At 53.9% G+C, this 13,616-nt stretch overlaps 1 protein-coding gene across 2 annotated transcripts in view; it reads left to right on the top strand.

Moving 5' to 3' along the window:
• Positions 1-13,616, top strand: part of LOC144128775 (cytochrome P450 3A4-like) — a 66,045-nt gene that overhangs the window by 33,934 nt on the left and 18,495 nt on the right. For both annotated transcript variants that reach the window (XM_077662451.1, XM_077662450.1), the window contains exon 9: positions 961-1,030. In XM_077662451.1, the coding sequence (XP_077518577.1) occupies positions 961-1,030 (70 nt within the window). The remainder of the gene's footprint in view (positions 1-960; positions 1,031-13,616) is intronic.

The raw sequence follows: 13,616 nt of genomic DNA, 5'->3' as shown, positions 1-13,616 counted from the left end.
GCCGCCGCGGTCGGGTTCGAACCCGGGAACTCCGGATCAGTAGTCGAGCGCCCTAACCACTGAGCCACCGCGGCGGGGCGAACTCCGCCATTTCATAATCTATTCTTTCCTGTTTTTCTTGCATTTTGAAAAAAAGAAAATTGGTTTTTGGGGGAAGGAAACGCCACAGTATTTGTCTCACATATCAGCGGACACCTGAACCGCGCAGTAAGGGAAGGAATAAAGAAGGGAGTGAAAAAAAGAAAGGAAGAAAGAGGTGCCGTAGTGGAAGGCTCCGGAATAATTTCGGCCACCTGGGGATCTGTAACGTGCACTGACATCGCACAGCACACGGGCGCCTTAGCGTTTCGCCTCCATCGAAAGGTAGCCGCCATGGTTGGGTTCGAACCCTGGAACTCCGGTTCAGTAGCCGAGCGCCCTAACCACTGAGCCACCGCGGCGGCTAAGCAGTTTAATCAGTGTTTTCCTTATTTGACAGTTTTCTTTTTTGTCGATTCCCTTACGGCGCGGTTCAGGTACAGATACTGTGCCATTTCCTTTCCCCAAAAAACCATTTTTCATTTTTTGTCTGCTTCGTCTTCTAATTTCATATAATGTTCCACTTGAAGCCTGCAAACTATTCGGAATAAATATAGGAACAATTATGAAATAACACAGACAGCGGCTGGGAAGAGGACAGAAAAGTGCCTGTCTGTATTTCTGTTTTAAACCATTTTTTGACAACTACCGCACACCACTGTGATTGGATTGCATTAGATTAGACATACAATACAAGCAAAATTTTAGGCTACGACGTGAAAGAATTAAACCAAAATAATAATAAGCCAATGGTTTCTTTCAATTGGCGCTTCGCGTGGAATGACATTACCTCAAATATTATGACAGGACTTGTGCCGCATGTAAGCTGTATCAGTTGTTCTCAACCTGATTACTGTGCCGGATGTCTCCTTTCCTGAGCAGGATTGATAAGGTCAAGGGCACTGACGACGGCTGAAATAACCTCCAGTTCGGCCGTGGTGTTCGTCGGCGGGTAAGAGTTCAAAAAATATATGCCTTGATATATGTAGTGTTTAAAGAAAGGCAAAAAAGAAATATTCAGTTATTCCTATGTTGATGGTTGCTAGCAAGCTCCCTCACAAAGTATCCTATCGGAGCATTGTAGTTTATTTCACTTAAAAATGAATCTGTGGCTTTGAATGCTATTAATGCGGGCAGGCATAACACAGTCTCACTTTTGTCCTCTGTTAGCCCCAAACCGACCATCAGTCAATGAAAGCAATGAAAAATGAATATGGATTAGCTCAGCTAATCCAGGATATAAAAAGCGAAGGCTTCCGGCGTTCGTTGTGTTATTGGCGTTGGCGTTGACAACGTTCTGAATGCCGATTATTTTGAGAAAAGGAAGGGTGCATAACTGGCTCTCTGGGTATGTGGACGCTTGGTGGTGGTGGTAGTGGTTTTATTAAAAATAATAGTAAAAAGGAAGGAAAAGATTTTTGCTAGCCCCGGCATCTGCCATCGATACTGAAGCACCTGAGCTGGGGCAGCGGAAATAAAGGACAGCAGGCAGAATGGAGAAATGAAATGAAAGGGGTGAAGGGACAGGAATAGAGGACAGGGGGAGAAGTAATATGTACAAACTATTTACACAATAAGTAATGTGTCCAGGTTGTGCGCGTGATTAGTTCATTTTAGAGGAATTAAATCACACACGCGCACAGCACTGTGTAGGTTACAACTGGAGTGGGGCGTCCAGTTATTAATCGTTCAAGGTAGAACTCGCGGAGCGTTCGGTCACTGCGTGTAACTACCTGACGGAGAACAGCGTGTAACTACCTGACGGAGAACAGACGGGACGTCAAGCCCGTGTGTTCGAGGAATGCACAGAGGCTCACCAAAGTTCGCTCACGAGTGCGCGCACTGCCCTGCGGCCACAATAGCGTCTTGATGCTTCAATCGCAGTTTTGAGGTGTGGCGGCGGTGAGAGAGACGTGGACTGCATGCATTAGCGCAGACAACCTTGTGCCAGACACGTGGCACTGCAGCAATAGGCTGCAGTGTTCATTGGGTCACCAACCTCTCGCGATCAACCATGAACTGCCACATGCCAGGGTGGCAGGCTGGGCACGCTGCCTATCTAGTGTGCCGCAAGCAATGAAATTAGGTTTGTGCTGTTGGACACCAACGCCACTTACATGAAAAGGATATTAAGGTGTCCACTGACTCAGGGAGCCAGTTGTGCGTCTTTAATTCGTGAAAATGAACGTCCTCTAATGTTGTCAATGCCAATAAAACTAATAAACGCCGGCGGCTCACTTGTTTTGTTTGGTTTTTGAGGAAATGAAATGGCGCAGTCACTGTATAACAAATCTCGGTGGACACTCGAACCTCGCCGTAAGTGAAGGGATAAAGGAGGGAGGGAAAGAAGAAAGGAAGAAAGGAAATGGATAATTATTAATAATAATAATAATTGGTTTTTTGGGGGAAAGGAAATGGCGCAGTATCTGTCTCATATATCGTTGGACACCTGAACCGCGCCGTAAGAGAAGGGATAAAGGAGGGAGTGAAAGAAGAAAGGAAGAGAGAGGTGCCGTAGTGGAGGGCTCCGGAATAATTTAGACCACCTGGGGATCTTTAACGTGCACTGACATCGCACAGCACACGGGCGTCTTACCGTTTTTCCTCCATAAAAACGCAGCCGCCGCGGTCGGGTTCGAACCCGGGAACTTCGGATCAGTAGTCGAGCGCCCTAACCACTGAGCCACCGCAGCGGGGTTGAAAATTTAGATTTTGAGGAAAGGCGAGGCGCAGCGTCGGAACTCCTGTGGGTCGAACTAGTGAACTAGTGAACTGACTAGCCTTGTATAACTCTCGCTACAAAAGCATCCCAGGCTTCTTGCCTGTCTTCGGGTTCCAAAAATTAGCTGCAGTACAACTACTACTAAAACTGGTCGGAGAGCGAAAGCTTTGGTGTATCGGGCAATTATACTCGGCTTGGCGTCTGTAACGTTGAGTGCGTTCCGCACACTGGATAGGCAGTGCGCCCACCCTGACATCATGGCAGGTGGCCGTTAATGGTTGATCGCGAGTGGTTGGTTACCCAATGAACGCCGTCGCCCATTGCGGCAGTGCCGCGTGTCTGCCACAACGTTGTCAGCGCTAATGTATGCAGCCCACATTTCTCTCAACAGCTACATACCTCAAAGCGCGATTGAGACGTCCATTGTCCCAGGGAGCCAGCTATGCGCCTTCTTTTCCTCAAAGTCATAGGAGTCTAGATTGTTGCCAACGCCTACGGAAATTAACAGAATGACCGGCGACGGTCTATAGCTTGGTTTTTGGCGAAAGAAAATGGCGCAGTATCTGTCTCACATCTCGTCCGACCCCTGAATCGCTCCGTAAGGGAAGGAATGAAGGAGGAACGAAGAGAAGAAATGAAGAAAGAGGTGCCGTAGTAGAGGGCTCCGGAATAATTTCGACATCGCACAGCACACGGGCGCATTTGCGTTTCGCCTCCATCAAAACGCAGCCGCCGCCGACGGGTTCAGACCCGGGTACAGCGGATCAGTGTATGAGCGGCCTAACCACTGAGCAATCGCGGCGAGCCAAGGTCTATAGCTTCAGTGTGGCGTTTCTGCTACAACGTTGGATGGATGGATGAGAACTTTATTAGACGAAAAAAGAAATTTTCCAGGGTGGTCTCCTACTGGTCGAGGAGCCCACGGGCTTGAGCTTGACATTAAGCCCGATCCACCAGCCATTTCTGGCCGGCGGGCTGAGCGGTCCGTAAAGCAGCCTCCCAGGAAGAATGAGGGATTGGGGATGGTGGGGACTGCCTGTGGGGAATGACATTCCCGCAGATAGTTAAAAGTTGTGGTGAATGCCAACGCATGCATCGCACATCTGTTGTAACTCGTTACGGATACCTGATACCGTTACGGATACCTGATACCGGACTTAATATCTGCAGCGGGTCCTTGGACCTGACATTAAACTTATCTTTGGAATATGGCGGAGTGCTTGGCATGAAGCACTGTGGCACGGTCGGCCTGGTATTGAATGCACTGCCTCCGGGATCGGCCCGTTGTGTATTAGCGCGGCGCGTCTTTTCTTTTACTCTTTGTTCTCCTGTCCTTTACGCCTCCTACTTTCAGCACGCGGCAGCGACCGTGGCTCGGCTTGAGCCAGTAGGCGGGCCCGTGCTCGTTCCTTTTCCTTCTTCCTCTCAGCAACATCAGTCAGTCAGTCAGTCAGTCTTCGCACATCTGTCACTACCACCACGTAGGTTAAAGCGCGACTGTTTTCACTGTCCCAGGGGGCAAATTATGGGCATTTCCTTTGCGAAGAGAATTAAATAAAATTAAAATTGGTTTTTAGGGAAAGGAAATGGCACAGTATCTGTCTCACGTATCGGTCGACAACTGAACCGTGCCGTAAGGGATAAAGGACGGAGTGAAAGAAGAAAGGAAGAAAGAGGTGCCGTAGTAGAGGGCTCCGGGATAATTTCGACCACCTGGGAATCATTAACGTGCACTGACATAGAACAGCACACGGACGCCTTAGGGTTTCACATCCATCGAAACACGGCCACCGCGGTCGGGTTCGAACTCCGGAAACCCGGATCAGTAGTCGAGCGCCCTAACTACTGAGCCACAGCGGCGGGTACCGGGTACGGCCGAGATTGGGGTTTTGAAAATTGGTTTTGAGGAGAGGAAACGGCGCAGCCACTGTCTTACATATATCGCTTGACAGCCGAACCGCGCTCGGTCACGGCGACGGAACACCCGTGGCTCAGCTGAGGGTCGCCTCAAGGTGAAACTCCGGCGTACGCGAAACGCCACAGCTAGCCCAGTGAAGCTTTCGCTTCAAAAGTAGCATAGTTCTAACGCCTCCCCACTCTATTTTCGCTTTGCCCATAGTGTTGGGTAGCCACAACTCCCCTGGATTCCGGAACCCGGCTGGCTACATTCCATCAGTGCCCATTCTTCCGCCTGCGCGCAAAGGTTCATTTTGGTCAGCAGGCGAAGGTGGGCTTAGATTTTTAACACGACAGCGTTAAGGGCTCCGTGTCGCAGAAAAGCCGGTGTCGTCAGCGTCGGCGGTGTTGGCCGTGAGCGAAAAATCCCAGAAGCGTGCACGTAGCGTCATCTGGCAGCGCCCACTAAAACCACTACCTCCTCCTCTTCCTCCTCCTAGTAATGTACCCCACTGCCCCAACAGATAGCGCGCGACGGCAGCGATTCCTATGATGCCTCAATGCCAGCGCCGGGGTGGAGACAACTTCAGCGGCGCCGCAATATTGAGTCACACGGGATCAGCGGCGCTAGCGTTTGTAACGGCGCCGTTCATGTTCTCGGCGTGCTTCAAAGTGATTTAACTTGAACGACCTTTTGCAGCGAGAGCTACACTGGGCTACCAGTCGAGCATTTCGCTGTACATGGGAGCGGCCAGTTGTGATTCAATATGGCGTCGTCGCTTAAGTTGTCTCCATCCTGAACGGAGGCGCTGGCATTGAGGTACCCTAGCGACTCCCGCTCGTCTCGTACGGGCGCAGTGCGGGGACGCAGGAATCGCACGGTGAGCGGCGAACAACGCAGGTGCGTTCACCACGAAGCTTGTGGCTTGCTGCCCGTTCGTTCGGCGCGGAAGCTATGCTGGCGTTCGCGGCATCGGGTTTTTCGAGAACGATGTGCCGACGAACTACGAGTGCAACTTGAGTCCCGCGCGTTTCGGCAAGGCGCCTGGCAGCGCTTCTACGTGGTTTGCCACTCCGCGCGTCCGTACGTCACCGTATACGTAGCAGAGTGATTTGTCTAACGGGCAAGGCGCCGCGCTGAACGGGCGATGGCGTTCCATGGACTCCCTGGCAGTGCTGCAACACGCCGCCCCGTTCCACTCTTAAAGGCGAAGCTTAAGCGTCCTCCAATTTCTTTTGTTACGCCATTTACGCCGGCAATGGCGACGCGATTTGCATTAGATTACTATCATCAGTAACTGATGTCACTCCTCTGAAGAAAAGCCTTTTAAAACGATCTATCATTATTCCTGTTTTTTTGGGAGTCGAGGCAGAAGTCGCCTTCCCAGCCGTCGCTTAAAGGGGCTGCGAAACACATCTTGAACGGATGCCGGTTACGCTTCAGATGGATTCTTTATGTCACACAGAAGCTGACTCAAAAAGAATTACGAGAATCGATGCATAGGAACGGGAGTTATTCAATGAAGAAATTTCAAAATACAAGCAAACAAAATGCTGCCCTCAACTCTATTTGCGCGCAGCTTCCCATTACCATTTCACTCTCCCAATGAGGACACTCAGGGCGACCAATCAAAACAGTCTATCTTAGCACGTGATGGAAGTTTGCACTGCATTGTTGCCTGTTCTCTGTAACTCGTTCATGCCAAGGCTGGCAGCACCGTTTGCATGGTTACAACTACCATGTGAACGCCCAGCTGACCCAGCGATGCTCCACCGTCAAGTCAACGGCGCAGAAGAAAACACTGATCATTGACATTCCCTTACTTAAGGATCCGAACTCTAGCGCGAGATACTGCGACGGTGTGACAGTCTGCGCAAGATATTAGACACATTTAGCGTAGCGCGTACCGCTACTGCTTACCTCCAACCATTGCCCGTAGCTCCTAGCGCGCTGGTTGGCCACGGCGAGCAAGGAGCGCGCGCTGTTGACGGGAACGTGGCGCCTTCTGGCGCCACCTCCCGGTTATTCTCCACAAGCTGACGATACGCACTGCCTGCTAAGTGTGAAACGAACGCATCCTTCCTTGGGACCGAAACAAACGCGTATAGAGTGCAATGGCTCGATCGGATCGATTCCGCAAAGCCGCTATCAGATATATTGTTACGGTGTGGGATGCCACGGGGTGGCCACGGGCCCGCCCAGAGAAATATAGCAGCAGTACGGAGGAGAGCCGGCGAAGCACGACCGGCGGCGGCCAAGCTTTCTCGTTCTATCTCCCTCGTGCTAGAGCCGCGCGCTCGCCGCTCGCGCTCGCTCTCCGCCTCTTCTTTTATTCCCGTATCACCTTTCCACCGGGGGGGGGGGGGGGGGGGGGGGGGGGCGGGGAAGTCAGGCCGTGCTTTGATGCAGGGTTTCCTGGGGCGATGCAATGTGGGCTCGCAGATAGAAAACGGTCACACTCTTCGTTGAATTCGAAGTGTGTGAGCTGGGCGAAGGTGTCTGCAGTCGCCGAAGAAGGTCCCACACCGGTTAGGCTAACTTCAGGGAGTTTTATGCATATTGAGCGGCGATCCGTTTATGGGACTGCATTGCGTGGGGAAGGCATGGAGCCAGCAGGCGACGACGGCACTGATGAGGACCTGGTAGCTAAGTCGGAGTCACCGCAGGCGCCGTAGACATATCGCTTCATGTTTGAAACATGCTCTGGGAAAATGTGGTGCACACCGCATGGTCGATGCTCTGGCAGGTCTTCGAGGCGGTATGTCACGGGGCCGAGTCGGGCAACGACACGGTAAGGGCCGCGGTATCGGGGCAAGAGCTTTGCGGCACGGCCAGTCGCACGGATGGTGCGGCGAACGAGGACCAAGTCACCGGGCCGGAAGGGGGGATGTGGTGGTGCTGCCGCGTTGGCCGCTTGCACACGCGCGTGAGCCGTGAGGAGGTTGCGCTGGGCGTCGAGGCGGGCGGAATGAATTCGTTGAGCAGATTCAGTTGGTGACGCAGTAGGATGGGGAAGGCCCAACTGCGCGTCGAGAGGGATGGAGGGCGTTCTGCCATAGACGACTGAGAACGGCGTCACATGCGTTGTTTCTTGCGCTGCAGTGTTGACTGCAAAAGCTGCAGCAGAAACAAAACGATCCCAGTTTGTGTGGGACGGAGCGACGTAGGATGCGAGTATATCCGTGAGGGTACGGTTAACACGCTCCACGAGGCCATTGCACTGCGGATGATTGACGGATGTAGTGGAATGCGCAATGCCGAAGGAGCGGAGGGCTCGCTCGAATTCATGGGACATAAAGCAGCTCCCACGGTCCGTGATGAGGCGCCGGGGAACACCGTGCCAAAGAACGAGATGCTGTTCCACAAACGCGACGGCATGAGCGGACGACGTGTCTGGAACGGGCAGTGCTTCGACCCACTTGGAGAAGTAGTCGATCGCAACCAGAACATAGCGGTTGCCGGCACGCGTCTTCGGAAACGGGCCCAAATGATCCAGTCCAACCAGCTCGAAAGGTGAACTTGGTGGCGAGAAAGCCTGCGGGGGTGGCTTGGTTACACCTGTGGACGGTTTTCTGTACTGGCATGTCTGGCAGGACGCCACGTGTTCCTTGACATCTCTGGACATATTAGGCCACCAAAACCGCTCCGACACTCGTGCGTAGGTCTTGCCGCGACCAAGGTGACCAGCCGTGGGAGCGTCGTGTAAACCGCGCAAGATTTGCGACCGCAGTGTTGCCGGCACCACTGGCAACCAGACGGGTGGTCGACCACGGAGCCGCTTCACATGACACAAGAGGTCGTCCTTCATTCGATAGACCCGGCGTAGTTGGCGGAGGCCTGCGCCGGCGGCGGTGCCAAGGGAGTGGATTATGGCAGCAATGGCGGGATCTTGCGTTTGTGCAGTCCTCAGGTCCGTCAAAGCCGTCACGGAACAAGGGTGGCGAGAAAGGAAATCGGCATCTTGATGGGCAGAGCCGCGCCGATGCACTATTGTGAAATTGTACTCTTGAAGTTGCAGGGACCAGCGTGCAATCTTGGCATTCAAATGTTTGGCGGACTGCAGCCAAGTGAGAGCGCTATTGTCCGTGACTATGGTGAAGTGACGGCCGTACAGGTAGGGACGGAACTTCTCGACGGCCCAGACAACGGCGAGGCACTCGAGTTCTGAAGAGTGGCGGCGGCGCTCAACGTCGGAAAGCTGGCGGCTGGCATAAGCTAGGACTTTGTGGTCACCAGACTCGTCTTCTTGCAGGAGGACAGCGCCGAGCCCATCTTGGCTGGCATCCGTGTGGAGGACGATGGGGGCCGATACGTCGTAATGGGCCAATGTAGGAGGCTCGAGGAGGGCGTGCTTGACGTCAAGAAACGCGAGCTGTTGGGCCTGCGTCCAACTCCACGGTGCATTCTTCTTCAGCAGGGCGGTCAATGGAGCGCTGCGCTTGGCAAAGTCCGGAATGAAACGACGAAAATACGAAGCAAATCCAAGGAAACTTTTGAGCTCCTTGGCGGTGGTGGGAGCTTCGTAAGCTGTAAGCGCTTGTAGCTTTTCAGGGTCGGGACGGATGCCATGCCGGCTCACAACGTGACCCAAGTACGTCACCTCCGCGAAACCGAAGAAACATTTTTTTGGTTTTAAGCGAAGCCCAGCAGAGGTAAGGGCTTCGAGGACGAGTTTGAGGCGTCTCTGGTGTTCTTCAAATGTAGCCGCGTAGACAATTACGTCATCCAGGTAGACCAACGCCATAGTCCACTTCAAATGGCCTAAGACTCGGCCCATGAGACGCTGGAAGGTGGCTGGAGCGTTCGAGAGACCGAAGGGCATACGGTTGAACTGGTAAAGGCCGTCGGGAGTCACGAAAGCCGTCTTTTCCGCATCATCGGGGTGAACAGGCACCTGCCAGTAGCCCGAGAGCAGATCTAGCGTGGAAAAATAACGGGCCCCCTTCAGGCGGTCAAGCCCATCGTCGAGGCGAGGCAGCGGGTACACGTCGCAATTAGTAATAGCATTTAGCTTCCGATAGTCAACGCAGAAGCGGAGTGTTCCATCCTTCTTGCGCACAAGGACGACAGGGGAGGACCAAGGGCTACAAGAAGGGGCAATGATTCCCTGGTCAAGCATGTCGCACACGTGCTGCTGGATGACTCTCCGTTCGGCTGGCGCTACACGGCGAGGTTGGTGATGAACGGGCCCGCGGTTTTCGGTGTTGATCCGGTGTTAAGCCCAGGAAGTGCACCCGAGTTCACCGGCGCTGAGAGCAAGGCAACTGCGATGCTCGAGCAGCAAGGTCTTCAGAGAGGCGAGCTCCGCGCAGGTCAGGCTGGGTCCAAAGTTAAATTCTTCCCATGATAGGATCGCCGGCGCTGGAGGGTGGCGAGGCGGGGCTTCAGGTTGCAGAGACGCCACTGGTGACCCGGGGTCCAAAACTGAGGCTGTACCCATGTACCCAATTGCGTGCCGGGAGTCAGCGCGATAGGTACGCTGCTGATGTTGAGTATAAATACGTGGGCCTCTCCTTTGAGCACAGGCAGAAGGCTTCGAGGGGAGGTCATCTGACGGGCTGGAGCTGAACACCGGATGGGTTCGAACAGCACGTCTGCTGTGACCGGACTGTCAAGCTTGGCATACACCCACGTTGCCGCACCCGGTGGCAGGGTCACGGCGGACGCCACAGTCACGGAAGTGACGTCGAACGGCTTGACTCGACACGGCCACTTCGTCGCGAAGTCACGCAGAGATGCTGAGGCACGCTTGGTCGCCGACACCAGGGACTGCCACAGGGCGACACCGAGGCTGGAAACCCGGCTAAGCCAGCCCGGCCCACAGAGAGTTCGGCTCGCCCGTGGTTTGGTTCTAGTAAAATTAAGGACGACTCCGGCTTGCTGGCACCACCCGCACCCGAGGACCACTGGCCAAATAGGGCTGTCTGCGACAACAAACTCGGTGGAGATGGTATTTCCGAGTGCTGTCAGGTTGACGACGACACGTCCGACTTGCTCCATAGGGGTGCCGTTAAAAGCTAAGAGCCGGGTTTTGGCGGCTGGCAGAAGCAGGTGGGGCGCGTTAGCAACAAACGATTTGTGCAGTACATTGACAGCCGCTCCAGTGTCAACCAAGGCCTTTACGTGCCGGTCAAGCAGGGCGACGTCGACGAGCACGTAAGGAGCATCAGTGGTAATCGGAGCCGACGAAAGGAGGGGACGCGGAGAACGAAGGAGTGTGGGGACGGAACGGTGCCCCCGGAGTTCCGCCAAATCGTTTGCCGACGTTGGAGGGCCGGCACAGTCCCTCGCGTAGTGTCCCCGCAGGCCGCAGCGGAAGCAGGTCATGCGGACGTCGTTACGCAGGGGTCGGATAGAGGCAGCAGTTGGGGCTGCGGACCGAGGAGCCTGCACCCGGACGCTGCGCTCGGCAGACGGTGGCGACCCCCGCGTGGCCAGCAATGTCAATTCCGCCTCGATGGCGAGCGCCACGGCGGCGCGGACGGAATCAGGACGGCCAGAGCGGACCAAGCGCTGCACCTCGGGGAGTCGGATGGCGTCGACAAACGCCTCGGTGCCGACCAGGGCCACGGCGTTCTGAGGCGCTCCCGGCAGCGACTGCAGAGCCAGGCGCTCAATGGCGGCGGCGAGGTCCTGGTACGTCTCCCCGGGCTCTTGACGGCGGGCTCGCAGGCGGTGGTACTGCACACGGGGTTGACCTGAGGCACCATAGTGGTCGGCGAGGAGGCCCGCCAGAACAGTGTAAGAGCCCAGCTGGTCGGGCGGCACGTTCTGCAGCAGCTCGGTGGCGCGGCCCCTCAGTTTTGCAACGAGCATCCATGCCTTCATTTGCTCGTCCCAGCCTCTCGCCGACGCAATACCGTCCAGCTGGATGCGGTAAGCATCCCACGAGATGGTGCCGTCAAATGTGGGCAATTCCACAACGTCCAACGAACACTGCGGCGAGGACGCACCCGCGCCGAGCACGCCAGTGGCGGCCACGACCGCAGGCCCAGCGACGGCAGAGCCGTAAACAGCGGCGGCGGGGACGCCCAAAGGCACCTGACCTGTGCTCGGCTCGGCTGGCACCAGGCGACGGAGTTCGCGCCGGAGAGCTTCCATCTCCCCAGCCTGGGCAGTCAGACGGGCCTCCCATGCGTCCATCCGTTGGGTGACTGTATCCAGGAGGCGCTCAACACCGGCGTCCGGCTGCTGCGAAGAGCCGAGCCCCTCCGAGCGCCTAGGTCTAGCGGCGCCGGCCGCCACGTCGTCGGCGCTATCGGCTGGTGGTGGACTCCTGTCGTCTGGCACGTCGGGTGCTTGACTCTGGGAGCGGGTGAGCGGCATGATCCCACCGCTGCCACCAAAATGTTACGGTGTGGGATGCCACGGGGTGGCCACGGGCCCGCCCAGAGAAATATAGCAGCAGTACGGAGGAGAGCCGGCGAAGCACGACCGGCGGCGGCCAAGCTTTCTCGTTCTATCTCCCTCGTGCTAGAGCCGCGCGCTCGCCGCTCGCGCTCGCTCTCCGCCTCTTCTTTTATTCCCGTATCAATATAGAGAGTAACCACAAGTGTTTAGTGCTACGTCGTAGGATGTTTACAGAGAGGCGCAAAGTCCTTCGATGCAAAAAGTAGTCAGTGCCTCTAGTGGCGTGTTTTTGTTTTACTCGATTTACAGTGATTTTATCTAGAGCAAACAAGTTAGTTTTGTTAATGTAATATAAAACACAAAAACTTGACAAAACGTATCTCTAGTTATTAACACAATTTGCAGGATATTTACTGTTTGTCCCATCGTCAAGCTCTCACTAAGTGATGTCATATCCGCTGCTAAAAACCGCCACTGTATGGTGACACCGTCAGCGCCACGAGTTTGTTTTTGCGAGCTAATTAAAATATTAAAAACCACAGTATACGCGGTACAACCGACGCTAATAGCATCACTATAACTCATTCTATGCAACCAACAGGCAAAACAATGCACTGAAAATGTGTTTCGGGGCCCCTTTAAGACCTACTCAGATTGTTGGTTTTCATTAAAAGCGCTACGTCATAACTGTACCAAATGAAATATAACTGCAAGAGAAGAGAAACATCATCGCACCGCAGGTTAGCAAACGCATGAACATTGCGTGTCGTGTGCGTACACTGTGGCAGAGGCAAAGTCCTGGAGCTGATTATCATAGTGTCGCGGGTAGTTGAAATTGAGAGAGGAAAAACTCAAGGTGCTCTGCGTCGACAGATTACTGCCCTTACCTGACAAAGATGCAACTCTATTCTGGGCGTTGCGATTCCAAGCAGAGTCACCGTAAAAGTGTTCCATTGTTGAAATCAATCTTAAAAGCAATAAACGAGTCTTTCGCTGCCTGACAAACTTTAACATTTTTGCTAGGAGGAATTATTGAATGCCGTTTTTCTCAGACTGCAGTACGTAGATTGGGTCACAGCTAATTTCAAATCAAGAGATGTACTGCTGCCTTTTTTCATATGGCCTTGAACCGAGCAGTGTAAGGGGTGGCAGTGTACCCGTCTGCATTCACCAAATTTTGAGCAACCGTTCGTCGCACAGCATTCTGAGTAGTTTCATAGCATTTCTCTTTGCATATAGCTTACATATGTTAGTCAAGTTAGAAACTAGCTTGAGACAAAGGTTCGGACCAATGACATATGCATCCTCCATTGCATGCTTTCTGAGACTTACAACATGGGTTCGGACCGTTGACATATACACCTTCAGTTGCATGTTTTAAGGCGCGGTTGAGGTGTCCACCGAGATGTCGAGATCTGAGAGCTACTCCGCCATTTTCTTTCCTCAAATACATGCTTTCGCATTCTTTCAATCGAGAGTATCCGGGTTCGAACCCTACCGTGGCGGCAGATGGATGAATGAAAAACTATTGGCAAGCGAGTTTGGCAATAGTTTTTCATTCATTCATCT

The sequence above is a fragment of the Amblyomma americanum genome, chromosome 4 (assembly GCF_052857255.1).
Source record: "Amblyomma americanum isolate KBUSLIRL-KWMA chromosome 4, ASM5285725v1, whole genome shotgun sequence".
NCBI classification, from domain to species: domain Eukaryota; kingdom Metazoa; phylum Arthropoda; class Arachnida; order Ixodida; family Ixodidae; genus Amblyomma; species Amblyomma americanum.
This window is presented reverse-complemented; position numbering and strand designations above follow the sequence as displayed.